Below are 27530 nucleotides of genomic sequence, written 5' to 3' on the forward strand. Positions count from 1 at the left end.
AGGGCACCTGGGTGGCTCAGTGGGTTAAGCCTCTGCCTTCAGCCCAGGTCATGATCTCAGGGTCCTGGGATCGAGTCCCGCATCGGGCTCTCTGCTCAGTGGGGAGCCTGCTTCCTCCTCTCTCTCCTGCCTCTCTACCTACTTGTGATCTCTGTCTGTCAAATAAATAAATAAAATCTTTAAAAAAAAAAAAAACCCAACATTTGACCACATATGCAAAGATTTGTTCTAGTCCATTGTTTATGGGTCTGTCCTTATGCCATGCCACACACTGTGTGTGTGTGTGTATAATTATGTTATATATTATTCCATATTGGAGGTCCAATATTTGACATGTAAATGTTTATGATTGTTATATCTTCTTGCTGTATTAACCCCTTTACTATCATGTCTTTATCTCTTATTTATAAGTTTTTTAGACTCCTTTGTCTGATATTAGTATAACCATCCCTATTATCCTTTGCTTACTATTTGTAAGGAATATTTTTTTCATCCTTTCATTTCTGAACCATGCACATCCTTAAATCTAAAGTGAGACTTAGGGCACCTGGGTTACTCAATGGGTTAAACCTCTGCTTCAGCTCAGGTCATGGTCTCAGGGTTCTGGGATTGAGCCTGCTCCCTTCCACCCCCGCTGCCTGCCGCTTTTCCTACTTGTGATCTCTCTGTCAAATAAAATCTTTAAAAAAAATTAAAAAAAAAAAAGTGAGACTCTTATAGGCAGTATATTAACTGAATCCTGACTGGTTTTATTATCCATTCTATCAGTCTATGGTTTTTGGAGAGTTCAATTCATTTACATTTGAAGTTAATTATTCATAGGGAAGCACTTACTTTTGCCATGTTGTTTTCTGTATCTTTTACAGTTCCCTCATTCCCTGCATTACTGCTTCCCCTTGTGTTTAGTTAATTTATTATACTGACACATTTTAATTCTCTTTTCATTTCTGTGTACCTTCTATGGGTATTTGTGTGGGAGGGGGTTACCATGGGCATTACATAATAACATCCTAAAGTTATAACAATCTGTATTACAGATTATTAACTGTATCTCATATGTAGTTGTAACAATCTTTAACAATGTACCTTTAATTATTACCAACTGAACTCAATTGCTGCTCCACCCCTCCACTTAATGTTACTTGTTACATATTACTTTTATATGTTGCATATCCATTGATATAAATAAATTACATCTTATGCATTTGTCTTCTAAATCCTATAGAAAAAAGTAGATTTGCAAACCAAAATTATAAAAATACTATTTTTATATTTGTGCATGTATTTACCTTCACTGGAGAACTTTATATATTTATGTGGCTTTGAGTTACTATCCTTTCATTTCAACTTGGACGTCATTTAGTATTTCTGGTGGGGGCAGATGTAGTGGTAATGAACATCCCGTTTTTGTGCAGGAATGTCTTAAATTTCTTCCTTATCTTTGAAGATGTACAGTTTGCCAGATGTAGGTTATCTCACTATTTTAAATATGTCATCCTAACTGCCTTCTGAACCATAAGGTTTCTGGTGAGAAATCTAATGATCTTTTTTGAGATCACTTTATGTGATGATTTGCTTTTCTCTTGCTGCTTTCAAGATCCACTCTGTCTTGGACAGATCTGATTATAACATGTCTCACTGTAGGTCTCTTTGTGTGGATCCTACTTAAAGTTCATTGTACTTCTTGGATTAGTATATTCACATCTTTCCTCAAATTTAGCCATTCTTTTTTTTTTTTTTTTTTTTTTAGCCATCTTTTTTTCAAATAACCACCCTGGCCCTTTCTCTCCTCCTTGCCCACCTCACTCCTTCTCTGCCTAAGACTCCCATTGTGTGTACATTGGTTGGCTTGGTGGAGTCGGTCCCATAAGCCTTTTAGACTCTATCCGCTTTTCTTCATTCTTTCTTCTTTTAGCTCCTTGAACTTGATCATTTCAAACAACTTCTCTTTAAGTTTGCTGATTTTTCTTCTTCTTGTTTGAGTTTGATGTTGAACCCCCTCTCGTGAATTCTTCCATTCAGTAATTATAATTTCCAGCCCAGGATTTGTTTGGTTTAAAAAAATAATAATGTGCACCTCCTTTGTCAATACTTGTATTTTCTTCACGTGCTGCTTTCCCGATGTCCTTTAGTTCTTTGTCCATGGTTGCCTTTAGCTCTTTTGAGGTATTCGACATTTGTTTTGAAGTCCTTATCTAGTAAATCTGATCACTTTTTTGGGGGGGGGGGGATATTTCCAGAATTTTCCCTCCTTCTAGTGGGTTGTTTTTGTTTCTTTGCACACCTTATAATCCTTTGTTGAAAATTGGGCATTTTTGCAAAAACAAGTTCCTCTTCCACTGATGGGTAGACCTTCTCTCATGAGTGGGCCTGTGAGTCTTCAGCTTAGCCCAGGTCTTCTCAGGTATTTTCTGGGCATGCTTCCTGTCTAGGCCTGTATGTTTGTTTGTTTTAGTTTTTTTTGTTTGTTTTTAATTTTTCCTCAGCTGCTTTCAATGTCTAGAGTCTCCAGCTTCTTGTCAGGGCCTTAAGAACTCTATATGATTCCTTTGCTGTGATTTCCCTCCCCACATTGGAGGGTATGCAGTCAGCTGTACCTTTCAGGTTTCATTGCATGCCACTGCTTCTTGGGGTTCTTGACTCCCATCCAGACTACACCAACCTTTTCCTCCTGAACTGTGAGCCAGGCAAGACAGCAAACAGTCCCTCAGGCAGCCCCCACACAGCCCAGAAGGTTGCAAACAAAGTTCAATCTGTTCCTTCCATCCCAAGGCAAGGAGCTAGAAATTAGGTGCATTTCTTCCAACCACACCATGCAGGGTAGTGGGTGGGGCAAGGCCAAGACAGACCACCACACAGTGTCGTACAATTTTCAATGTATATTTTCTTTGTTGGACATTCACTGGTTTGCTGTAGATGTTTGGCTTCTGTAGAAATGAGGGTATTTAGGAGAGCAAAATATTTCATGCCAGTTTGGCAGTCACTGGAATTACGCCCTTGTCCTTCTCAATAGATCTGGCACTAATCAAAACAGGACCTTACAAGGATGGTTAAGGGAGTTTGTAGGTATGCCTTTCATAATATACCACATTGGACAAGAACTATGTCAAATATAATTACATAATAGCTGATCCAGATCACTGCTTTTATTTCCAGTGAAATAGCCCCATCTTCCCTTCTTGCCTTTTTATTAAGTTATGGGGAAAAACATGGAACTAAGATTGTAATTTCTTTTCTAATACTACTACTGCTCCATTTGTTCCCTTGCTAGGTGGTTGAAGAAGAACATGCAACCCACGGAAGACCTTCAGTCAGTGATCCAGAGGCTGTTGGTGTTTGGGCCAATTACGTCCGTCACCCTCTGTGGTCGGCAAAGCGCTATCGTGGTGTTCAAAGACATGACTTCAGCTTGCAATGCTGTGAATGCTTTTCAAAGCAGGACCCCAGGCACCATGTTTCAGTGCTCCTGGCAACACAGATTCATGTCAAAAGATGTAAGACTCCCTATGACCCAAATCTTACATAAATTCTTAAAGCTTCTGGTACATAACTCGTTTGTCATCAGGGCTCTAGTGAACTATGATAATCATAAATGATATGTTAGTGCAGAGAAAAGGCACAGTTTATTAGTTCAAGTATTAAAAATCAGAAATGACAGCACATCCCTTCCTTTGAAACGCATAACACTGCTGTAACAGGCATCACAGCTTGGCTTTTTGGGAGAAGAAGTTCATGATGGCATTCATGCACTCGCGTGACAGCCATCTTTCCTGGAGGATGCTGCTTTCTTTGGCGTTAACAGCGTGCAGCTTTTCTTTCTCCTGACTTCTGATGATCTGCTTTGAAATACGCAAGGCCTGAAAACACAAAACCAACAGTAAGGCTAAGGGGCATTCTAGAGGGAGTGGAGTTTATTCTAGAATGCTGAATTGTGTTTCTCCATGGCTCATGGAATCCTGTCCTGCCTTCAGATGTATGTGTAACATAGGACAGTGCTTCTCGAACTGTAATGTGTGTGCGAACCGTCTTGGTAGATGTGGGAGAGGACTTGGGATCACACATTTCTAAAAAGCCTCAGAGAGACACTAAAGCTTCTGATTCCAGGACCACATTTTCAGCAGAATGAATGTAAGAGCAGTCAGTCACGAGTCATCACATATAAAAACCAAAGTGCTACACAGGAAGAATCTCCTAAAAGTCAACCTGATAAGGCTTCGCTACTGGATTCAAGAAGAAAAGTGCTCGACAAATACCGCCCATCCTCCTCCTCAAAGTTATCTCCAGAAAGAACTGTCCCTCTGCCTTCATACGTATCATCGCACTAAAATGCCTCCTTTTTTTTTTTAAAAATCAGCATTTCTAACATCATTATGGTTATTTTTAATCTCAAATTTAGATGTGCTTAAAGCCAACCAAGGTATATCTTGTTTTTTAAAATGCTTATTCTCTTAAGGCAAATAAACAATTTCCATGGTTTCTACTAGGAGAAAAAACGAAAAACCGAAAGACAACACTAACATTCTGGGGGAGCTTTGAATATGCTTTCAGCCTGGTCCAAACTTCTTTCTGAAAGGTGCTATCAGGAAAAACTTCAGTAACAAGTCCTTGAGCATAGGCTTCTCCAGCAGTTAACTTTTTCCCAAAAATGAGCATCTCTGCTGCCTGAAACAAAAGCGAGATTAAGACATTAACTTAATGAAACACAGGTCAGTTAACCTCAGAACTAACCCCTGAACTAAACCACTTTGAGGAGACAGATGGCAGTTCCTTTATTGTCTTTTGAGGCTGCCAGTATTTCTTAAGGGGGAAACTGAAGACCTAGATAGGCAATGCTTAACAAACTGTGCTGAGAGCATCTCAGGCTCTCTGGAAGGTTTGCGAGTATTTTTGCTTCTGTATGTCTGTGCTGAGAAGGCAAGATCAGGGAGCTCAGGGCAGAAAGGACCTGAAGTAGATGCTGATCCTTTAACCCACACAGCTAGAATTTTCCGTTTTATATACTACAAACAATTATAAAAGAAAAAAGAACTTTAAAAAGAAAAAAAAAAGAAAAGAAAATCCAGGTCACAGTGAATGCCAACCAAACTTTCAAACTTCCCTTCCTTGGAATCTCTACGCAGTGGTCCAACTCTGACACTTTTCTTTACCTGCACAGGTACTATGAATTAGTTCACCTGACCAAAGAAAAGGGAAGAAGGACTAATACTCGGTTTCTAACAAAACAGAGGTCACCAAGCGGATATCCTCTGTATTTCCAGTAGTGCTTTCGGAAAAATATTATTTCATAGTCAAATGCCCTAAGCCTTGGAGTTGGCTCTGCACAACTTTTCAAAGTTAAAATCTGTCATAAAGACTCAGGACACGTGATGGAATAATGAGCTTTAGAAAACTATATATTTGCAGCGAAAACCCGGCAGTCAATGAAAACAGGCTCCATTCCAACCCCACCCCATTCGGAGCTCCAAGAATTGGCTAAGCCTTCCCTATCCTTGGCTCTTTGCTGTTGGGTCTCATCATGCACAGAGCCTGGAACCTGGGCTTCCAGAGACATGGGGACAGACCTGCACAGCCACGGAACCATTCTGGAAGCCTGAACACATAGCTAAACCTACTGATGTGGAGGCTGCTATGACTGGGAGCAGCTCTGGAAGGCGTAAACCCCCATGAGGACAGCTTCCAGGGGACGCTGCTCATCTACACAGATATCAAGTGTGACCCCAAGCTGGCACAGCCCTGGTCCTCTAATGACTTGATGCCACACAGCAGTGGAGGATGAGGCACCGGGCACCCAGGGGCAAAAGCAGATCCTAGTCCTGGGAGTTGGGGAGAGTTTCTAATTTTCCCTCATATCAGACATTTCCCATAGCTTATTTGCTCTTCTATATTTGAAACTTTTAGAGTTGAGGAGCAAATAACTCACTTTTCTTCTGTCTAGATTATAAAGAGAAAGAAAAGAGTATAGAATTACTTTTTGAACAGAGGTTACTTTTAAAAAAAGATTTATTTATTTATTTGAGAGAGAGAGAGTGTAAGTGGGGGTAGGGCACAGGGAGAGAGAGAATCCTCAAGCAGATGCCTGCTGAGCGCGGAACCTGACACGGTACCTGATCCCAGGACCCTGAGATCGTGACCCGAGCCGAAATCAAGAGTCAGATGCTTAACCAACTGAACCACCCAGGCGCCCTCAGAGGTTACTTATTACAACTTATTTTGAAGGTTTCCAAGAGTTACCTTGGCTGGGCCCATTATCTTCGGAAAAGTGTAAGAGGAACAACCTTCTGGAGTTTGGCCAAGGTGACTAAAAGGAGTGTGAAATGTTGCCTATTTGGAGAAAAAAGAAAAGAAAGACAATTATTTTTTCATGTGATTTTTAAAAATCACTATTTGTATATATCCTCACGATACTAAATTGAGGAAGTTCTGTTTAAATTAGCGTTGCTGTGGTATTATCGAACACAAAGTTCACTCTTAGATATGCAGCTTGGTGAGTTTTAGGAAAGGTACATGGTGACGTAGCCACCACCATGTCAAGATGTAGAATTCTCTCCATCACCCCAAAGGGCATCTTGTGTCCTCTGGAGTCAATCCATTCCTGACACTCTAACACCACCACTGCATCTGTTTTCTGTCCCTTGTTTTGCCTTCTCTAGAATTTAATATAAATGGAATCATGCATTCTGTAGCCATTGGTTCTTAGCATAAGACTTTTTGGGAGTCACCACACTACTGTACGGGTGGCTCGTTCCTTGTCATTTTGGAGTAGAATTCCATCGTATGGACACCGCGGTTCCTGTATCCACTCACCAGCTGAAGCCACTGGTGTTACTTCCAGTATTTTGGCTATGATGAATAAGACTGTTAATGAAAACTTGTACACAGATCTCTGCATGAACATGTTTTCAGTTCTCTTGGGTAAATACATAGGGGTGGAACTGCTGGGATGTGTGGTAAACTGTGGTCTAAGACCAACAAAAGAATTTCCAGCGTGGTGTACCATGTATCACCCAGCAGTGAATGATTCCAGTTGCTCCACATCCTTGCTAAACCTCTTTGCCCATTATTTTTAAGTTAATAAGTTATCTTTCTTAGTGACTTGTGGTTCTTTACATATTCTGATTGTAATAGGTTCTTCATAGGGTCTTTTCATATGTTTTAAGGAGCCATTTATATTTTACTTTTTGTGAGCTATGTATCCCTGTCCATTGCCCATTTTTACATCAAGTTGTTGATCACTTTATCAAATGTATTTTTAAAAAATATATTACAGAGATTAGTTTGATAGTATCACCTGGAAAATAGTTTCGTCAGTCTGTCATTTGTCTTGATTTTACCTCAGAGAGGTTTTATTGAATTGCTTTAAACACAAGAATCTATTTAATTGCTTTAAATACGAGAATCTATTTCAATACTGGTTATTTAGACCATAGAGTCATCTTTAGTTTTTGTTTTAAAGTAGACTGAAAGCCCAGCATGGAGCCCAGTGAGGGGCCTGAACTCGTAACCCTGAGATTAAGACCAAAGCTGAGATCAAGAGTTGGATAATTAGCTGACTGAGCTACCCAGGCCCCCCTTGTTTTTCTTTTTTTAAAGATTTATTCACCTATTTTTTGGAGGGGAGGGGCAGAGGGAGAGAGACTCTCAAGCAGACTCCCTGTGAGCATGGAGCCTGACACAGGGATGGATCTCATGACCCCAAGATCGTAACCTAAGTTGAAACCAAGAGTCAGAAACTCAACCGACTGCACCACCTAGATGCCCCCTGCCCCCTTTTTTTAATTTAAGAAATATTTTTGTGTATTTCTTGATGAATGAGAAGTCCTTATGAAAGGAAATCAATTTATAATTGGCAATATGTATGCAGAACATTTCGACTTCATGTCCTATAATCAGATATGGCTCTCTTTCTTAATGAATATTGTTAGAAGACATAAATATATAATATATGCAGCATATAAGTAAAAATGAAAATATCAAATAAAAAGTTACTAACGTCACTTATCACTCCCTCCCCCCAAAAGCAAGCTTATTCAAGAAGATGTACTGAGAAGTCACAGCCTAAGGAGTATAAGAGGAAAGTGAAAGAAAACGTCAACCACAGCTACAGGTATGTGCAGAACTGACAGTAAGCAGCATTTAGCTTCTTTTTCAGAAAGAGAGCAGTAAATGTAATTAAGGGTCAGGCTCTGGCATCTCACTGACTGGTGACTCTAGAAGCTTCTTAGCCTCTTCATGCCACAGTAGACGCCTTTGTAAAATGGAGACGAAGTACCTATCTCATAGGGTGCTGTGTGCATAAGTGAGTACGCATCATGTGCATCAACAGAGGGCCCAGGACGTCGTGGGCACTATTTTTATGATTTCTACCCTTTTATTACCTCATAGGGGAAATGTATGATTTGCCAACAAAGAAGCTAATGGGCATTGTTAACTCTTGCCTCTTGCTCATAATAAAGAATAATCTGGTTTTAAGAGTGTTAAACCCACATTTAATATGGTATTTGTTTAAGAAGCCAATAATGGTAAATCCTATAAAATGCATTCCTCTCCATAGGTTCTTTCTTCTGTGTCTCTGATTTTAAATTGAATCTTCTTTTAATTCAATTGGTCAGCAGTGATCTCTATTTGTCAAATATTTTACTCTGGGCCAAATGTTTTAGCACTGAAAATATCTACATATGTTTTCTTTCTATTTCAGTTCCATTCTGTATCATAGGACCACAGTCCTAGATAACTTGAAAAGATGATGGATGTGACAGTCATTTTAAATTCTGAGGAAGAATCTGGAGAATATTTAAACAGGATGATGTATCTGCCTTCTAAGTACTGAAGAATGAGATCCTGAAGTTCAGGTCAGGACCTCCTGACCTCACCCCTGGACAAGACCAGGTGATGACCACAGCCTATTGATTTCTGCCTTTCAGCAAAATCTTCTACCTATGAAGGTTAGGCAGCCTAGCACCTAGATTCTCAGTTGTTATTTTCATGGGACAATTATTAAAAACAATTAGGTCTGACAAGATGCCCAATCCAATCAAACTGAAACCAGTTGGGGGGGGGAGATGAATTCAAGAGATAAAGATCTTAAAATATGGTCATGTCTATCAGAGAAAACACCTTCAGACAAAACTAGGCATCTCTTCAGTGGTAAAAACCAAATGTTTCCCATAAGGTTGTAGAGCAGGAAACTGTACTTCTGCATAAACAAAAATTACTCTAAGAATCGATAACCCTAAAAGTGGTTATTAGTTCTACAGTAAAGCTCTAAGATACATGGTCATCACATCTTTGTTTATAATGACAGAATGGGAGAGATCTTAGGGTTCAGCAGTCAGGGACTGGTTATGTCTAAGTGGTAAGCTAAGAAGTGATTTTTAACTTAGCCCTTCGTGCTTTTCCAGATCTTTCAAAATTTTATCTTCTACTATGATATACGTTAATACTATAGTTAGAACAGAAATTAAAATCAATGCAATTCAGTGGTGAACACAACACTAAACCGTTTAGGTAAGTAACTTGAGCTTTCATTTACTTATCTGCAAAGAAGGGAGTGAGGGTAGATAGTCCTTTAAAACCCCTTCTTATTCAAAAATTCTACTATTCTAAAATTCTAAACCCCGCAATTTGTTTACAGGGAAAAAGGTATCAAATTATCCACTTGCAAAACATGCAAAAATACTGTCTCCCCCTGATCCCACCAATAGCCAGCTTTCAAGATCTCCTATTTTAAATTAATTGGAAAATCAAAAGTTGAGGAACTATTACATAATCTGATTAGAATATAGAACCAAAATAGTTGGAACAGTGTTCACAACAATACTGGTGTTTAGGAAAACCAAAGTTAGTAATGAAGGATAAATAAAACAATTCAAATTAAACTAAGTAATTCTTTGGGAAAAAGCACAATTTAGTCCATTCTACTATATCATGTAATACATCTACTAACAGCCAACAATAAAAGAGAATTCAGAGGACCTCATTTTTACTCTATGACTTTCTACGTTGCTGGGAGCTCGCTCACCCTGTCGGTCGCGTACACAAGATCAAATAGCCCGAGAACGGTGACGGAGATTCCCACAGCTGGACCGTTGACCACGGCAACCAGAGGCTTAGGAAAATCTATGAAAGAGCCTACAAAATTCCTACAGAAATGGAAACACAAAAGCATCGTTAAATGAGCTGGAGGGGATTATGCTAAGTGAAATAAGTTGAGCAACAAAAGACAATTATCCTATGGTTTCACTCATATGTGGAACATAAGGAATAGAACAGAGGACCATAGAGGAAGGGAGGGAAAACTGAATGGGAAGAAATCAGAGAGGGAGACACACCATGAGGGACTCTGGACCCTGGGAACCAAACTGAGGGTTACAGAAGGGAGGGGGTGGGAGGTTGAGGTAACCAGGTGATGGGTACTAAGGAGGGCACGTGTGGTGATGAGCACTGGGTGTTAGACGCAACTAATGAATTGTTAAACACTACATCAAAAACTAATGATGTACTGTATGCTGGCTAACTGAACATAGTAATGATAATAAATAATGTCCCAACGCAGCATGACTGAAGTACAGTAAGGAAGATAGCACGAGTCTGAAATGAACTCTGGCCAGCCTGGACACCCATCTAGATGGCATTTGATGGAAACTCATAGACTGAGTCCTCTATGCTTGACCTTCGTTCAGCCTCAGCCAGGTCAGGGCTGTAGGTCAGCTGCAAACTTGGAGATCGGGATGGCTGGCTGAGCGTATGTTGCAGTATTATAGCTTATGGGAATCAGGAACCCGGTAGGGATACATGAGTTAAGAAGAGAGGCCTTCATGTCCTCTGTGCTGAGGACTTCACATGTCCCATTACCAGCAATCATGGCAATCATGCATTTTTCTAGCTGGATGAGAATCTCCCTGCTTCACTATGAGAGAACTTTTTTTTACAACTGTAGTTAACTTTTATGCTTTCTAATTGAACCTCACGTAGAGCAGCAGGATGAATGGGAAACAGCAGTTAAGGTGGTAAAATAAGTGCCCACAACTGATAGAGGCAGTCTGGAGAAATGCACTTGTCCAAGTCGCATTAATGACACTGACACAAAGAAGCATTTATCTTACTTCTGCTGGCCTAAATGCCACTTTGATGAATATGAACAAGTCTGCTGGGATCAGACAAGTATCACTCTTACCTCAGTAAAATGGCACTATTTTTAGCTTTCGCCTCTACTCCTTCAGGAGGAATATTAGTGAAATTAGTCAGGTCATTTCCACTAGAGTAATAATCTCCATTTCCTGTAAATGAAATCAACAGATTCACCATTCATTCATTCTGTAATTACTGAGTATCTGCCATGTGCTGGGTTCTACAGCAAGCACTGCAAACACACTTGTGAACCAGCCATGGCTCTTGCCCTAATTTACAGACAGGTGAGTAAGCTGGACATTGATCTAGAAACATACAAACAAATGTAGATAATACAACTCTGATACAATGGGAAAATACTCAATGATGATATGAGAGAGTCTAACAGGATCTGTTTTAACCTGAAGGTTTAAGGAGGGGTGTTTCTAAGGAAGGAAAAACTGAACTGAGATCTGAAGGACAGGCAAGGTTGGCTAGAAGGAGGGTAGGAAGAATTCATGCAGAGGGAACAGCATGTGCAAAGGTCCTGTGAAAAGGGCTAATTCTGGCCACTGTACCAGAGTAGAAAAAGCCAGAGGGGAAGCTGGTGTAGGAGGAGGACGGGCAGCATGGACCATTCGGGGCTTTGCTGCTCCATTAAGACTTTTTGACACCACTGAAGGTGTTCTGTGATAAAGCATAATTTACAGACAAGAACACCAATTTTAAACATTCAGTTCAGTGATTTTTAATGATGGCAAATACCTGCACAATCACCATCTGAAATAAGAGGTAAAACCTTTCTACCCTCCCAGAAAGTTCCCTTAAGCTCCTTCCCAGCCATCCCACCCCACCCTGCCCTGACGCAACCACTTTCTGACTTTAATCACTGGAGAATACTTTTGCCTATTTTAGAAATTTTATAAGAGGAATTCTATATGGACTCTTGCGTCTGTGTTCTCTTTGCTGAACTGTGTCTTAAAGATTCACCTATGTTCTCGAATCAGTTCTCCATTCCTTTATATTGCTGAGTAGTAGTTCACAGTATGTCCAGACAACACTCTGTTCATTCATTTGTTGGTGGACATGAATTGTTTTTGGCTCCTGTGAACTAGATTACAAATCATTCAGTGGATACCTGTTCAATTTAGCTGAACTAATTGCTTAGGAGTGGACTGATAGGTCACTGAGCTGGCAGTTATATTCCATAAAAAGCTGCCAGTTTCTGAAGCAATCTCATCTTAGAAATGTGGAGAGGTCCCAGTTGCTCGGAATCATCACCAACATTTCATGTCTGTCTATCTTTTAGATTTTAGTCATTCTACTGGGTGAAATATCTCACTGATTTTAATTTCCATTTCTCTGAAGGCTAATGATATTGAGCACCTTTTCATGTATTTATTGGCAATCTGTGTTATCTTCTTTTATGAGGTGTCCAAGTCCTTTATCTCATTTTAAAATCTGGTTGTTAATTGTTTTTTTTTTTTTAAAGATTTTATTTATCTACTTGACAGAGAGAGATCACAAGTGAGCAGAGAGGCAGGCAGAGAGAGAGAGAGGAGGAAGCAGGCTCCCTGCTGAGCAGAGAGCCCGATGCAGGGCTCGATCCCAGGACCCTGAAATCATGACCTGAGCTGAAGGCAGAGGCTTAACCCACTGAGCCACCCAGGCGCCCCGGTTGTTAATTGTTAATTTCTAACGAGTTCTTTATATAGTCTGGGTAATAATCCTTACTCCAATTTATGTAGAGCAAACAGTCCCCTACCCCAGCCTGTAGTACCTGTATATTCATTTTCTTACTATTGTCTTTGATAAGCAGATATTTTAAATTCTGATGAAGTCCAAGTTGTACATAGTTTCTTTTATGGCTAATGCTTTCTGCATCCTGTCCAAGAAATCTCTGCCGTAGTCAAGGTCACAAAGAGATTGCTTTCTTCTAGAAGCTTTAGGTTTCTGAGTTTTATGCTTACATAACTTTTAAACTAGATTTTGTATAGGGTGTAAGATAGGGTTGAAGTTCATTTTTCCCCATATGGGTATTTAGTTGCTCTGGCATCATTTGTCAAAAGATTTTTCTCTTTCCACTGAATTGTCTTGGTACCACTGAAGTTTTAACTGGGGGAGGAATAAGATCTTTATTTGGAAGAAGATTCTATTGGATCTGTGAGACTGGACAAGGCACGGGAGAGAGGAGGACAAAAGAGAATCATAAGGATGAGATAGGGACTGTTTCAGTTCAGACAAGAGTCCCTGGTAGCTTGGACTAGTGCAGAGGACAGAGAGCGACGGGCTACTGATGAAAGGAAATGGGATTAGACTGGTCGGAGGAGGTGAGAGAGGGACAAGGTCAATCATGAATGTCTGTGCAATGAATGGTCTACACAACAGGGCCAATGTGGAGCCACCCACTTTGATCTGGAACACTGAGAAAGCTCCAGAGAGAAAGACGTGGGGGGCGACACCTATGAGGAAATGCCAGGTGGAAATACTGGACGGGAGCCCTGGTGAGTATCTTGACCCAAGAGATACCAAGGGGGGAAGCACCAGCATATGGACTTTTGTTGGAGAGAGGGCATGGACGCAGAGTCTGGGGAGAAGAGAAGAGAAGAGTGCCTAGAACTAAGCTTTCAGGAACCCTCCCTTCTGATGACCACACAGAGGATGAACCTGCAAAGGAGATGAGAGACAGCCGACTGGAGGGCAGACCTAGGGAAGCCTAGGGAAGACAGAGGTTTAAGAAGGGGGAGAAGACAGAGGAAGGCTGAAAAATGGCCCTGGATTTAATGATACAAAGGTCAGAGTGGGAATCTAAGCAAAAGGTAGCGACCACACTCGAATGCGCTCAAGGGCAAGTTTCAAAAGAAAAATTCAGAAGACATATTTGTTTTGTAGTTGGGCTTCAGTTATACCTGGGGAACTGAGAAACAAAGAGCTAAATTATCGGCAGTATTTTTACATAATAAATTTGTTCTTTAGTCTTTTTCTTACATTACTATCAGGAGCAAATGGTGTCATAAATAATATTTTCAATAATTTTATGAGTAATAAAGCTTCTTTTCCAAACACATTGTTAGGCTGGTCTCCAATGTATATATAAAAAATTAACAGCTGAATTTTTCTGTGGACACAAAACAGAAGTGACGGACGAGAGAAGGAAAAGAAAAATGCCTGGGAGAGTTCAGGAGGCAAGAAAGAAAATCACAACCACTAAAGAATGATGGCATTAGAGGCCGTCAAAAGGACAGGCATCGCTCAAGATGCAATCAGAGTACAGGACTGAGAATAGTGAGCAAAGCAACAGAAGACAAGAGTTAAGAATTCAGAGACAATACAAGATAAGAATCCCAGCAGACCAGACATTTCTTCTATAACTAGAATTTCTTTCAAAAAGAACAGATCAACTGAAACAACATTCAGAGATACTATCAAAGAAAACTTAAAAAAAGGCCTTACTAATGAGTTTTAACAGGATACATATGTTCTATGCAAAAGTGATAAAGAATGGGAAAGTACCCCCTGGTCTTCTAGGGGGAATAAAAAGATCTTATAAAAACAGAATTAATGGTAGCCTCAAACTTCTCCAGGGCAACATTCTATGCGAGAAGATAATGGAACACTACTTAACAGACCATATACTCAGAAGAGAGGTCTGAGGAGCACTGGAAAATGCGTGCTCCCTTCCTCGCCTCTCATAGGGGCAACCAAGAGACACTGTCCAAGGGGAATCAGATGAGCTAGAGATATTGATGGGTACCATGCAACTGTAACAGCAATTACTAAAAGCCGGAAAAAACCCTTCCAAACCATGAGAAGTAAAGCACACGCCAAGTCCAATCCAGATCACGAAGTAAAAAATAACAGTCAAAGGAAATGTAAGTAATAAGTATATGTAAGATGCAGAACTAAAACACAACAGATTTGTCATATACATAAATCAAAACAGGTAAAGGGACCTTTACCAAAAAAAATGAAATTCAGATTGGATCAAAGAGGGAAAAAATCTAACAATGTGTTCTATGAGACGCAGACTGTAAAACGTAATTCAGAAAGACAGAAAGCTAAAAGGATGGGTAAAGGTTTGCCACGCAAGTGCAAATAGTATCAAGGCAGGTGTTAAGGCTTTAATATTTGATGAGGTTGATTTCAAGGCAGAAAGCCTTAAGTGAGACAAAAGATGACCATTTTATAATAAAGGATAACTATTCACAAGTCTTTTAGTGTCAATAAGATAAAAACTTGCTTTAAAGCAATTTTTTTGACATGAAGGAGAAAGTGAAAGAAACATAATAGCAATAAATGCCTTCGCTTTTTTCAGTCTGAGATTAATTAGAAGACAAAACCAGAAGTGGGGGAATCTAACATAAATTAGAAAGGTCAGTCTAACTGATATATTTTAAACTCTGTATCTTCAAAGAATGAACTTATTTTTGAATAGTTCCTGGATGATATAAAAAGTTGGCCATTTCTAGTTCTTTATTTTCAAGGTAGAGAGTTCAATATGGAGCTATAGACACAAAGCTTATACTTATACACCAAGTCCAATCCAGATCACGAAGTAAAAAATAACAGTCAAAGGAAACGTAAGTAATAAGTATATGTAAAATGCAGAACTAAAACATAACAGATTTGTCATATACATAAATCAAAACAGGTAAAGGGACCTTTACAAAAAAAAAATTAAATTCAGATTGGATCAAAGAGGGAAAAAAATCTAACAATGTGTTCTATGAGACGCAGATTGTAAAACGTAATTCAGAAAGATTTTAAAAAGTAGATTTTTAAAAAGTAAATCTAGTGGGGCACCTGGGTGGCTCAGTCAGTTAAACGTCCAACTCTTTTTTTTTAAAGATTTCATCCATTTATTTGACAGAGATCACAAGCAGTCAGAGAGGCAGGCAGAGAGAGATGAAGGGAAGCAGGCTCCCCACCAAGCAGAGAGCCTGATGTGGGGCTCGATCCCAGGACCTGGGATCATGACCTGAGGCAGAGGCTTTAACCCACTGAGCCACCCTCGTGCCCCTAAGCGTCCAACTCTTATTTCAGCTCAGGTCTCATGGTCATGAGATTAAGCCCTGTGTCAAGCTCTGTACTGGGTATGGAACCTGTTTAAGATTTGATCTTTCCCTCCTCCCCTGCCTATCCTTCCATTCCAAAATAAATAAATAGTAAATCTCATAAAACTGATCGTCTGATTATAATTAAGTGAAACCAGTTATCAGTTAACAAAAATGGAAAACCAAAAACCAACCAACAAAATAACAACAAAGAAGCCTTTCTGGGAATCTAAGAAATTAACATTATTATGTAATGCTTGGATCAAAGAGGAAATAGAAACCAAAAGCGGAGAGTATATGGAAAATAACTATAGTAAAAGCACTATTTATCAAAACTTAACTTTTCAGTGTTCTCACCTATAAAATAAGTAATCATAGGGCCTAACTTCACTGGGTTTGTTCCAAGAAAGCTTAGAAGAAATGAAAAACTTAAAAAAAAATAATAATAACCTTTAAAAAATAGAATATATCAGTACTGGAAAAGACCTCACAGCTATTTACTCAATTTCCTATCTGGTTGGAAATCCCCCAAAGTAAACTTAATTATTATTAAATTCAAGAAAATGTCTTACCTGTTAAAACGGTTATGGTAGAGTCATCCTTGCTCGCGGCTTCAAGTGCAAGCATGATTTCTTGATACATCTATGTGAAAGGGGGAGACAAGAGAAAGAAAGGAACTCTGAAAATGACCACCGTTGTGTGGGATTCACTAAAAGTCCGTCTGTAAGCCTGTCCTCTGCAAAGCGCCAACTGTGTTGCACGTTGTATTTACATAACTAAAAAGGCGGCCCAATACAGCTGAAAGGATTTTCAATCCTTTTACAATTATTTGGTGTGTGTTACGTACCATGTGCTCTTGTGGATACTGGGGGATATATCCACCTTTCCCCGAAAGTGAATGAGTAAGACCTAGTCTTTGAGCTTTTGCAATTAATAGAGAGGGGGAGCTCTAAACTGTGTGGAAAGTACATCACGGAAGACAGCCTGGAGGAAGCACTGATGTCTAGCATGGGTGGGATGGGAGGCAGCCGGGGGAAGATTTCCGAGAAGCAGTCTGTCAGCTGGGACCTCAAAACAGAGCGTGCATGTCCCAGGCAGTCTGGAAAGTGTTAAAGGCTGGGATTTCAAGAAATGTAATGGTAGCCAAAGACAACGGGTCCAATATTTTAAATTAGCAGCGTCTGTGAAAATCTTGGAGATGCTGTTGTTACAGTTTTTAATGCACTGGTGTCATTTCTACCTCAGATAAGACATCGGTGTGGGAGAGAATGATGAAGAGGGTTGGTATTTACAGATACACAGACACTGAAAAAAAATATGGACTTGACATAATAGACAAGTAAAGGTGAAGTTGTATTCCCTGAGGGAGGAAATGAGGAAATAACTCCATTATCATTATTATGGTTATGATGACACAGCATAACTGGGTAACTGGCCAGAGCTGGGATTATGACATGGATATATTAGGGTTTTAATTTAGGTTTTCCAGCTTATTAGTTATGGGAATTTGAGCACACTCCTACTTATTTTATCGTTAAATAGTACTAGAAGTAGGACCCTTGTGGGAATTAAAGAAATCTCTGTGTGGAAAGTGCTGACACACACTAGGCACTCTGCAAAGAGCAGCCACTATTATTATCACCACCATCATCACTATCATCACCATCATCATCACCATCACCACCATCATCATCACCATCACCACCACCACCATCACTACCATCTTCATCACCACCATCACCACCATCATCCCCATCATCACCATCATCATCATGATCACACAGAAATGAGGCAATGGCAATGAAGTTTTGAGGATCAAATATTTTACCAAGTCAATGGCACATATCCAACTTCATGAAATTCTTATTTAACACTATTTTAAGAGCAGACTCCTTCTGCTATAATATAGATGACAAACCCAATAAAAAGGATTATAGCCATGCAAATTTTACTTGCAGTTCAGCACCAAGCATCCAATTAATTACCTACATATTTTTCAAGGGGAAGGGGTAGAAGTGGTTATTTTTATTATCATTGTAGTTTGATGAAAGACTCAAAGATCAAAGGAGCTCTTGTGAGCAGCTCATCTGAAGCAGAGTTGGGTTATGCTATATTTAAAATGAAGGTCTTCTTTCCTTTCTCCCTCTACTTGTATAAATAAAGGCCCATGCAACTTGAACAGTAGTCACAAGTCTAAATGAAAGGAGCAAAGTCTGGGGACAGTCTGTGTCAAACTTAGAGAACCTCTACACCTACTCTCTTATATCAATGTATGTTTCATTTCTATTAATTTAATTTATTTGTGCTTCTATCATTAGGAGAGTTGCAGTGCTTTTTTGGACACACAGTACCTACCCAAAGCCAACAAATTCTAAATAACAAATACCCAACTTGGTTGTATGAAGAAGTAGCCACCATTAATAATCTTCCTACACAAATCAAACAAGAGATCACAACAATAGCAATGATGCTGAAACATTCTAGTTGTTGAGTGAAATAGACAGAAGGAGGAAAGAAAAGTAGGACAAACTCCCAGGGCAAGTCACATTACCTGTTCGGTCAATGCATTCTTTTTGGCAGGCCGGTTCAACATGATCTTTGTGATGCCGTCTTCAGAGGTCATCACCACTGTTTCGTATTCAGCTTGTTTCCTGTCAGCTTCAGGCTTCGCTTGGCTAGAGGAGTCAGACGAAGAACTCAAACCAGACACCAAATCCACGTAGTTCTGCCTAGCAGTTTCCTGAGGAGAAGATGACAAATAACCTCGATCCTCAGTCAGTAAGTAAGCACTATGAGAAACTTAACCATGCTAAGAAACAGCACCTTGCAATGAAGAAAGAAGAGGGGTCTGATTCAACAGAATCCAACCAGATCTTGCAGGTTCTACCTACAATGGTTTAACAGTGAGAAGCACCCATCTTCCTCCGGGAATATAGCAAATAAAATAAAAGCAAAGTAGCAAGTAAATGTACCTTGGGCAGACTGCCAAGTGCATTCCATGCCTCCCATTTGGCCTTATTGATCAAGTCAAACACACCTGGTTTGGGTGTATTACAAGGTCCTTCAGTGGCCTGGGAAAAGGAGAGGGGCAATTATCAGTTACGTGTCCATGCAAATTAGAGTGTCAAATATTTAAGATTTAAAATGTACAACTAGCATGAATGCGCCTTCTCCTCCCAAACACTTTCAGAAGATACATAAATTCATCTTAACTTTCCCCTTGCACTGTCTTTGATGATGCTGCTAAAAAGATACAACAGAAAAAAGACCGGAGAGACAAAATGTGCCATCAGCTATCGGTCCCTAAAATAAGTTATAAATGCCTGAATATGAAAACAAAGTCACACAAGGGGTTTGGCAAAGTACTTTTTAAAAACTCCTAATAGTTTTGTATCAATGATCCCATTTTTCACACACAGTCAAAATATTCAAGCAAACTATCTTCAAACATAACCAGCCAACAAACATTTGGAAACCATTCTGAAACCCACTCAAAGGCACAAAAATATTCCACAAATTCAGTGGTGGATTTCTGCGAACCGAACAGAGTCGAACCTGGGGTCGTAGGGATGGGAGAGTGCCAGAGCCACTGGTCCTATAGAAACTTAAATGAAGGCTACGCAAAGAGGAACCATAGAAAACAACTAAATTTTACTTGTTTGAGAGTAGGTGGACTGAATGTTTTGAGATGAATATCCCATGCCACTTACGCTTACGTAGCCACCTGTAAAAACTTTAAATTCCACCATTAGCTGAAAGAGGAAAGAAGAAAAGAGGCTTTGAGAAACAAAGGCAGTGGAGGAGGCATAGATTTTCCAAAGACAAAGAGGCAAGGGTCACCCTGCAAGAAGGAGATATCTGGAGAGGGAGAGGCAACACGGTAGGCAAGCCCCACTCCCCGCACCCAGCCTGCAGTCAGGAAACAGTACTTCCCCCAGAACAGATGTGTGGTAACACACAGGGAGTACTGCCCACCAGGGAAGCTCAGAGTTTTCATCTGGGGCTCCACGGCATAGTCATGGCTGATTACGTAGCCAGGAGCCCTCACTCTAAACTACTGTGAGACTCAGGCCGACAGAGACACTCCTTAGCAGGCCTGACCTTTCGAGGCTTAGGGATTACTTCCCAGAAGTTAAGCGCGAAGTCCTGGCCTCTTTCTGAGCAAAGTCAAATTCTAGGACACTAAGAGAGGCTCATACCGATCATGGGAAGAGGAACACAGATCACACACAGGAGCCCAAAACCAGCTGACTTCCCGAGGTTGTCCTAAGATCACAACTTAAAAATTTTAGTTTGAAATTTTTGTTATACAAATTTTCAAACATATAGAAGAGTAGAGTATTATAACGAATTCCAAATACTCAACCTAACTCCATAACCATCAATTTCTGGCCATAATTGTTTTGTCCATCCTTTTCTTTCTTTCCTTCCTCTTTCTTTCTTTCTTTGCTTCCTTCCTCCTTCTTTTTTCTTTTTCTTTCTTTCTCGCATTTTAGTGGCTCTCAAAGTGCCATTCTATTTCAGCCCTACATAGTTAGTGTGCATTCCTCAAGAACATCAACATTTTCTTATATCACCATGGTGTCTTTAATAAGAACTCCTAGGTATCACCTAATACTCAGTCCCCACATTTCCCCAGTGGTCTCAAAACAGTTTTTCAGTTGATTTTTTTCTAGTCAGAAGCCAAATAAGGTCTACACCTTCAGTGGTTATCTCTTTTAAGTCTCTCTGACTCCAGAGTGATCCTGGTGGGTTCCTTTTTGCTGTAACAGTACTGCAAAGACGAGCACACAAAAACTCCCATGTAGATACTCTTCAGAGGAAAGGAAGCAATACAAACCTTCATAATACGAAAGCTGCGTTTCAGTAAAACACACGGCAGATCTATCTGAGTAGCCATCGGCTCAAAATGTCTCTAGGCTACGTCAGACATTAGGCATTTACCTGCTTATAGAGTGCATAGAGTTTGAGCTTCACTTCATTTCCTGGGTCCTCCTTCAACAGTTTCACCTGATTCATCGCATTCTCAAAATCCTTCTGACTGGCTCCCATTGCTGTTTTGCTCATGTGCAGCTGAAGTGCCGGGACCTTCAGGGAGCTGCAGACAGGCAGGCTGATTTCTAAGGGCTGCCAATCTGTATATACCAAAATGCTCTGTTTCTCCTGAAATATGTTCCCTGTACCTGACCCTGTACAACAAGATGGCTGCAAACGGTTAGTGGTGTAAGGGTCATGGTTAGTGCTGTAAGGGTCCCGGGCAGGCCGTCCCAAGATGGGCCCCTTGGGCATGAGCAGTATTTTGAGTTAAAAGCAAGCAGAGCCCAGCAGAAGCGGGAGAAGTTCTCTGACTCCCCACCTACTGCCCAAGTTTACCTTGGAAAGAAGAGCCTGTACCAGGAAGAGACCCATGAACAGAGATTCCTTTTTAGCTAAGACACTTACCTGTGTAATGGGACAATCTTTGTTTTCTCAAGATCTCCTCTCACCTTCCTGCTAGTGGGCTTCCTCTGTATTGTATCCTCGGACTCCTAACCTTTCTCCTTAGCTCAGAATAGAAGCTTCAAAATATAAGTCATGTAAGCCTCACGCAGCCCGTCTTTGGAATTTCACGTTTATGTGGATTCCATGTGGGTATGAAACGAAATTTGATTTTCTCCCATTAATCTGTCTCTTGTCAACTGGATTCCTAATCCAGCTAGAAGGCCCTTAAAGGGCAGAATAAATTTCTTCCTTCCCAACAGTGGTTTTCAAAATGATCCCTAAAAAAAAAGAAATACAGAAGCTAACTGTAGCAATCTTAAAGGAAAAGGAAGCTACAATCCAGCACAGCAATTAGAGCAATTCTAATTAGATACTGATAAAAGCCAGGGGATTGTGAATGGCCCTGTCAATACTGCCACAGGCAAGAAAGTAAATGAAAGGCACTGGAAGATGGAAGTGAGCAGGAAACTGAGACTGAAGACGTCAAGTGCACAGAATTTGGTCTTTTGTGTCCTAACAGCCAGAAATCCTGTCTGCCCTTGTTGCTCCTTTGATTACAGACCCATCACCCTCACTGATTAACAAAGTATAAATTATGAACAGGTCAATTCTTTCTGTTCAGCAAAATGTGTCCCAACCTATAGGTGGAAGTGATATTGGAAAGATGCTGGGGTTCAGAGCTGATGGCCAAGAAAGAATTCTTGAGACGTCTTTGGTGCAAAAAAAGGTGATTTCATTAAAGCCCAGGGACAGGACGGGGGGGGGGGGCAAAAAGAGCTGCACCAGGATCATGAGGAGTGGCCCATCACACACTTACTTTCTTTTTTGTTTTTCTTTTTCAGATTTTTTTTTTTTTTTAATAAACATATGTATTTCATCACACACTTTCAAGTTGGAAAGGGGTTAGGGACAGCTTAAGTCTCTAGCAAATTTTGGAAACAAGGTTTGCGGGACCTCCAAGGACCAACTATTGTTAGGAAAAGGTCATTTATTACTGTCTAATGAAACCTTAGTCATGAGACCCTTCAGATGTGTATCTGTGGGTCCTAAGCTTGGGGGATGATTGTCAAGACATATGGGGGGTAGAGATAAAGGACATTTCCAAAGGAATTCTTATATGTTAATGTGGACTTACAGGAGCCTGGGGGCTGGGTTTAGGATTGCTTTTTGCCCTTAGCAAAGTATTAACATTAAGGCAACTGAATTCCCAGAGGAATGTCACTTTGTCTATTTCAAGGACTCATCAATGGACTGTTAAGTAGTAAGAAAATTTAATTTTTCTTTTGCTTTTGTTTCCCACATCAGAAGGAGGAGAGACTGGGTTAAGATACAAGAAGCGTTCAAAAAGATGTGCTGTTGTGGGCATTCCAGACAAAGAACCACTTCTTAGTAGGTGGGGGACTTATCTAGAGGAAATCTAACTGTTTTGGAAGCTAGTCTGTGAAGCTGTGCTGATAACACGTAATGACTCACCCTGAGAAGGTTAACCAGCGAGCTAGGAGCAGAGCAGAAACAGCGAGCACAACCAGGCAGAGTGTTTAGTAGGCAGAGGAAGAGAAAATTTCAGTGCACAGTATTGAGGCCACAAGCAAAAAATTGATGTTCCCAGTGAAGACCCTGGCATATAAAGTTGAAGTCAGTGGGATCCAGGAGGATTAAAATAATACAGTTTTAATAATGCCCACACCCAATGTATTACTTCCTCTGCAATAATACGACTTTCAGAGCATAAAGAACTCCTAGGTTCAAACTCTGAAATACTAGTAATTCAGTAAATTAGTAATTTTGCAATTTCTAATTACTAACTGAAATAAGTAATTCAGTAAAGACTTCAATAATTTTTACATTAAATAACTGAATTAGTTTCTCTCCAAAAAGGGAAAAACTCTGCATCCTACGTGCTGTATGTTAAGCTCCAAATAGAAAACGAAAGAACAAAATGTCTATCACAAAGCCTAAATGTGCAAGCTCTCACAAAATACACACAAACTCACTTATTTGAAAGTAAAGTGAGCTTTAAAAAATTACGAAGCACTACCGTTTAATACATAAAATCGGGAAAATCATTTATAATCCCACCACACACATAGTTTGTGTCCCCCGCGGGTTAACACCACAGAAGCGTTCCCCAGGAAGCAGTCTGACCCCACACGGAGGAGAACGGCCTGCGTTTCTACAGCATTCAGCAGAAAAGCCAAGCGTGCAGAGATGTTCTACCCCGTTTTAGCGAATTAGGTTGGCAACCTAGCAGCAGCCAGGGTGGAGGGCTGGGTGGCCCGAGGGGAGAGCGGAGCGCGAACGCCTGCGGAGCAGAGTGGCAGCTCAGGCCTCCCCGCGCGTGCACCGGGACCATCGCGCGCCCAGCCGAAGAGAGGGCGCGCGTTTAAGGACACCTGCCATCACTCCCTCCCTCCTTGGAAAAACCCTAAAAGCACAGCGCTGCGGCTACCCGGACAAGATAAGAGACAGGGCAGCTCCCGCGCGCGGCGACCGCCTCGGCTCGCCGGGATCCCACGGGCGACCCTGGATCTCCGGCTCAGCACTTACCCCGCGACCGCTCTCCGACACCAGCACCGAATCAGTCGACCGACTACCCCCGCCATGGCTACCCGGAAAGGTGGGGCGTGGGCGGAATTCTGGGGTGGCATCTAGAACCTGGATGGCCCGGAGGCAAAGGGGCGGGGAGTGGAGCGGGACCCGATAGGTCAGGATAGGGGGCGGGGTCGGACGGGGGCGGTTCCAGGGCCCGGGGTGAAGCCGCGACCCGGAGAGGGTGGGAAAGGGAGGGGGAGGCGAGGAGAAAGGGGAAGGAGGGGCAGGAGACGGAGCGGGTCGCGTCGCGGGGGATTAAGATGGGCTGTGTGGACGCGCGCCCCCTCTGGGGCGGGAACGGGAAAAACCGAGCTTGGAGGCGCGGGCTGTCCGAGCTCCTTGGGGTGCGTTCGGAAGAGCGAAGGTGTGTCATGGGGACACAGGAACTGCCAGCTCTGGGGCGATCGCTTCCCTACGCACCTCGATGTCCCTTCAGCCCCAGGAAGGGGTTGTGCATTACGGGGGGAAAACAGTAAAGGTGTGTTTAAAACACACACACACACCACCGAATTTACCGCTGCCGAAGATGAAAGGTTTACAGAGCCGGTAGAGCACCTGGGGATCAGAAATGGTCTGCCCAGTAGTTTAAAACCCGTCTTTTCATGTCCATAACTGTGGATATTTTCGAGTTCGGACAAAGCATTCAAGAAAGTATTTTCTTTGGGAAAGAATCCTTAACAGTTGGGACTTTGACTGTCACCTCCCCCAGTTCAAGAACAATAAAAATCACTGGTTTAAACTGGGCTGAAAAGAAAACCACAGGTGCAAAATAGAGTCACTTATGGTAAGGCTGCAGTGTTAGCAAACTAGTTTTAATACAAAAATAAATTTCAGTTTCATATCCATTCACCCCACCCATGTAAACCTTTAACCAGTCAACAGGAAATTTATGGATAAACGCCTTCTGTTCTCTGAGAAGGGTGACCTTGCCAAAAACCAATGCGTTCTTTGCTAATAATTTCCTCCCTCCTGCTTCTCCCTTTAAAAACATTTCCTTTTCTGCAACCCAACAGAGCTCTTTTTTTTTTTTCCCCCCAAAGATTCTATTTATTTATTTGACAGAGAGAGATCACAAGCAGGCAGAGACGCAGGCAGAGAGAGGAGAAAGCAGGCTCCCTGCCGAGCAGAGAGCCCGATGCGGGACTCGATCCCAGGACCCTGAGATCATGACCTGAGCCGAAGGCAGCGGCTTAACCCACTGAGCCACCCAGGCGCCCCAGAGCTCTTTTCTATATGTTAGATGGCTTGCTACCTGATTCATGGGTCATTTAAAAAAGTCAGTTAGCTCTTCAAATTTACTCAGTTTAAATTTTTGTGATTTACAGTGCTCAGAGTGCAATATCCAAGTAGGCATGGGGACAGTCAGATTTTGAAACTGACACTGGAATACTTATGGGCCAGGCTAACTGTAATTCTTTCCATAATCCTGTAGGAAAAATGGTGTTGTCCCATTTTGCTATCGTGGAAACGGGGGTCAAGAAAGATTAATTAGGTGGCTTGCACAAAGACCAGAGACTGGAATTGGTCAGATCCCTGTTTCAACTCAGAGCTCAGAGTTGAAGTCCCTAGTAATTTTATTATTTCATGCTGATGGCCCGTTACTATTTGTGCCTCATCAGGCAGATCTGGGTAATAGTGCAGGTGAGGCAAGACGGAAGGCCAGGGTAGAACAATTTAGAATTATTCTAAAACTTAAGGTAGAACAAGGTAGTGACTGGTAGGCTGAGCTGTCTCAAAGACCTCTGTCCTGTCCTGGGCTGAGTTAGGTGACCCTCAAAGGTGATGGAAATATACTAGTCAGAAATTGTAGAAATACTGGGCAATTCTCTGGACTCCAGAAAAGGAAACACCTCTCAAAGAAACATTAATATTTTTAAGAAGTCCCTTAATGCTGAGCATATTTGGGTTGGGAAACACTTCATAATACAGGTGAACTCTTCTCATGTTTATGTCTACTAGATTCCACACAGAAGAGTGGAGTTGTGAAATTAGCTATCTTTGCCAAAGTGTAACTTAAGCAAAGTAGAAGGAACATTTGTCCAAGATTCACTTAACTTGTTCATTAGGGAACCAACAGTTCAAAGTTCAAAAAACCAACAGTTCAAATTAAAAAAAAAAAAAAAAATTGAAAAGCAAGTTTATATAGTCTGTATGAGAAAAGAATGCTGGAATAGATTGCAAAGTTATATACAAAATTCGTTAATGTCTACAGAGCAATAAAACCATAAAATCTAGGGTGATTTTTTTTTTTTCCTATTAGACAAATTACTGGCATCTCTGCTGGTTGTATTTACTACACTACACTCGTAATTCTCCCCAACCTCCCCTCATGATTACATGTCTTGTGGTGGGTCACCTTGGTTTTCTGAAAAAATTCAAACTTCTTTGCCTGATCTAAAGGCCCTCAAGATTTGGACCTGGCCTCCCAGTCCAGTTTATCTCCCACCGACCCCACACTTGGAACTTCCATTGCAGATGAACTGGGAATGCCCTGTTTCTCTGAATCTTCATATCACCATCCTATCCAGGAAAGTTGCCTCTGACCCTCCACTGGGTATATTCTCTCCTTCTGAAGGCCTATAACACCCCTACTTCTCTTTCTCATAGCACCTGTGTGTCTGGTTAGTAATTTGTCTCGTTAGTCACCCAATGGCTCACACTAAGAAGAATTCCACATACATTAAACCCCAGATCCTGTTTTCTGACACGCTGCTTGCTACAACATAGTCTGTAAATTGTGTGTTGAATGATGGATGAGTTATTGAAAATGTCTCTCTAGGCCATGTTTTTCCACCTTTAATAATAAGTTGTGAATAAATTTTAGTGTTTTTATTAAGTTGTCAGAAGGAATTAATATCAATGTTTTTGTGCTTTGAACTATTTCAGCAAGGAGAGGAAATTTGACTATTGCCAGGTTCCTGGAAATAGTCATGTTCCTAGAAAACATGGGATCAAGGAAACTATGGTATTATTTAAATCTCTAAATTTCTGTTAGGGGGGAGGCATAGAAATACATTTTCTTCAATTAGTCATTAAAGATCATTAGTCCACGTTCTGTGCTCCATATCATAACTATTTCTTGCTTGAGTTCTGTGACATTGCTTGCGATCCGCTAAACCGCTATTAATGGTATTAATGGTAACTATTATGTTACCAAATTAATCCTCCTTTTTTCTGTGTAGGCTTTGTACCATCCTCTTATATAGTCTTCTATGTTATAAAAATATATGATAAAAATGATGTTAAAAATGATATTCTGGGATCTATGCTTTTGTGCATTATTTGTCTTTTTCAATT

The 27530-nt window shown here is 40.9% G+C and overlaps 2 protein-coding genes across 5 annotated transcripts in view; one reads left to right on the forward strand and one right to left on the reverse strand.

Moving 5' to 3' along the window:
- LOC132018520 (testis expressed protein 56-like) overlaps window positions 1–3596 on the forward strand; it is a 20103-nt gene extending 16507 nt beyond the window's left edge. Inside the window, exon 3 of the mRNA XM_059401494.1 lies at window positions 3272–3596. Within this exon, the coding sequence (XP_059257477.1) occupies window positions 3272–3596 (325 nt within the window). The remainder of the gene's footprint in view (window positions 1–3271) is intronic.
- Window positions 3597–3604: 8 nt separating this feature from the next.
- On the reverse strand, window positions 3605–24293 carry ECI2 (enoyl-CoA delta isomerase 2). Of its 4 annotated transcripts, none has more exons than XM_059399364.1 (11): window positions 24189–24289; window positions 21603–21919; window positions 21105–21295; window positions 19133–19231; window positions 18712–18900; window positions 16733–16802; window positions 11174–11276; window positions 10019–10139; window positions 6232–6321; window positions 4519–4662; window positions 3605–3857 (listed from the first exon to the last, which is right to left on the reverse strand). In XM_059399364.1, exons 3-11 carry the CDS (start codon window positions 21225–21227, stop codon window positions 3702–3704), a joined length of 1095 nt encoding a protein of 364 aa, XP_059255347.1. In that variant the 5' UTR covers window positions 21228–21295; window positions 21603–21919; window positions 24189–24289; the 3' UTR covers window positions 3605–3701. The 4 variants fall into 4 exon arrangements, with proteins under 4 accessions (XP_059255347.1, XP_059255346.1, XP_059255345.1 ...); XM_059399363.1 differs by having other exon boundaries at window positions 21105–21258; window positions 24189–24288; XM_059399362.1 differs by lacking the exon at window positions 21603–21919 and having other exon boundaries at window positions 21105–21258; window positions 24189–24293.
- Between the last annotated feature and the right edge of the window lie 3237 nt (window positions 24294–27530).

The sequence above is a fragment of the Mustela nigripes genome, chromosome 5, assembly GCF_022355385.1.
Source record: "Mustela nigripes isolate SB6536 chromosome 5, MUSNIG.SB6536, whole genome shotgun sequence".
In the NCBI taxonomy this organism is placed as follows: Eukaryota; Metazoa; Chordata; class Mammalia; order Carnivora; family Mustelidae; genus Mustela; species Mustela nigripes.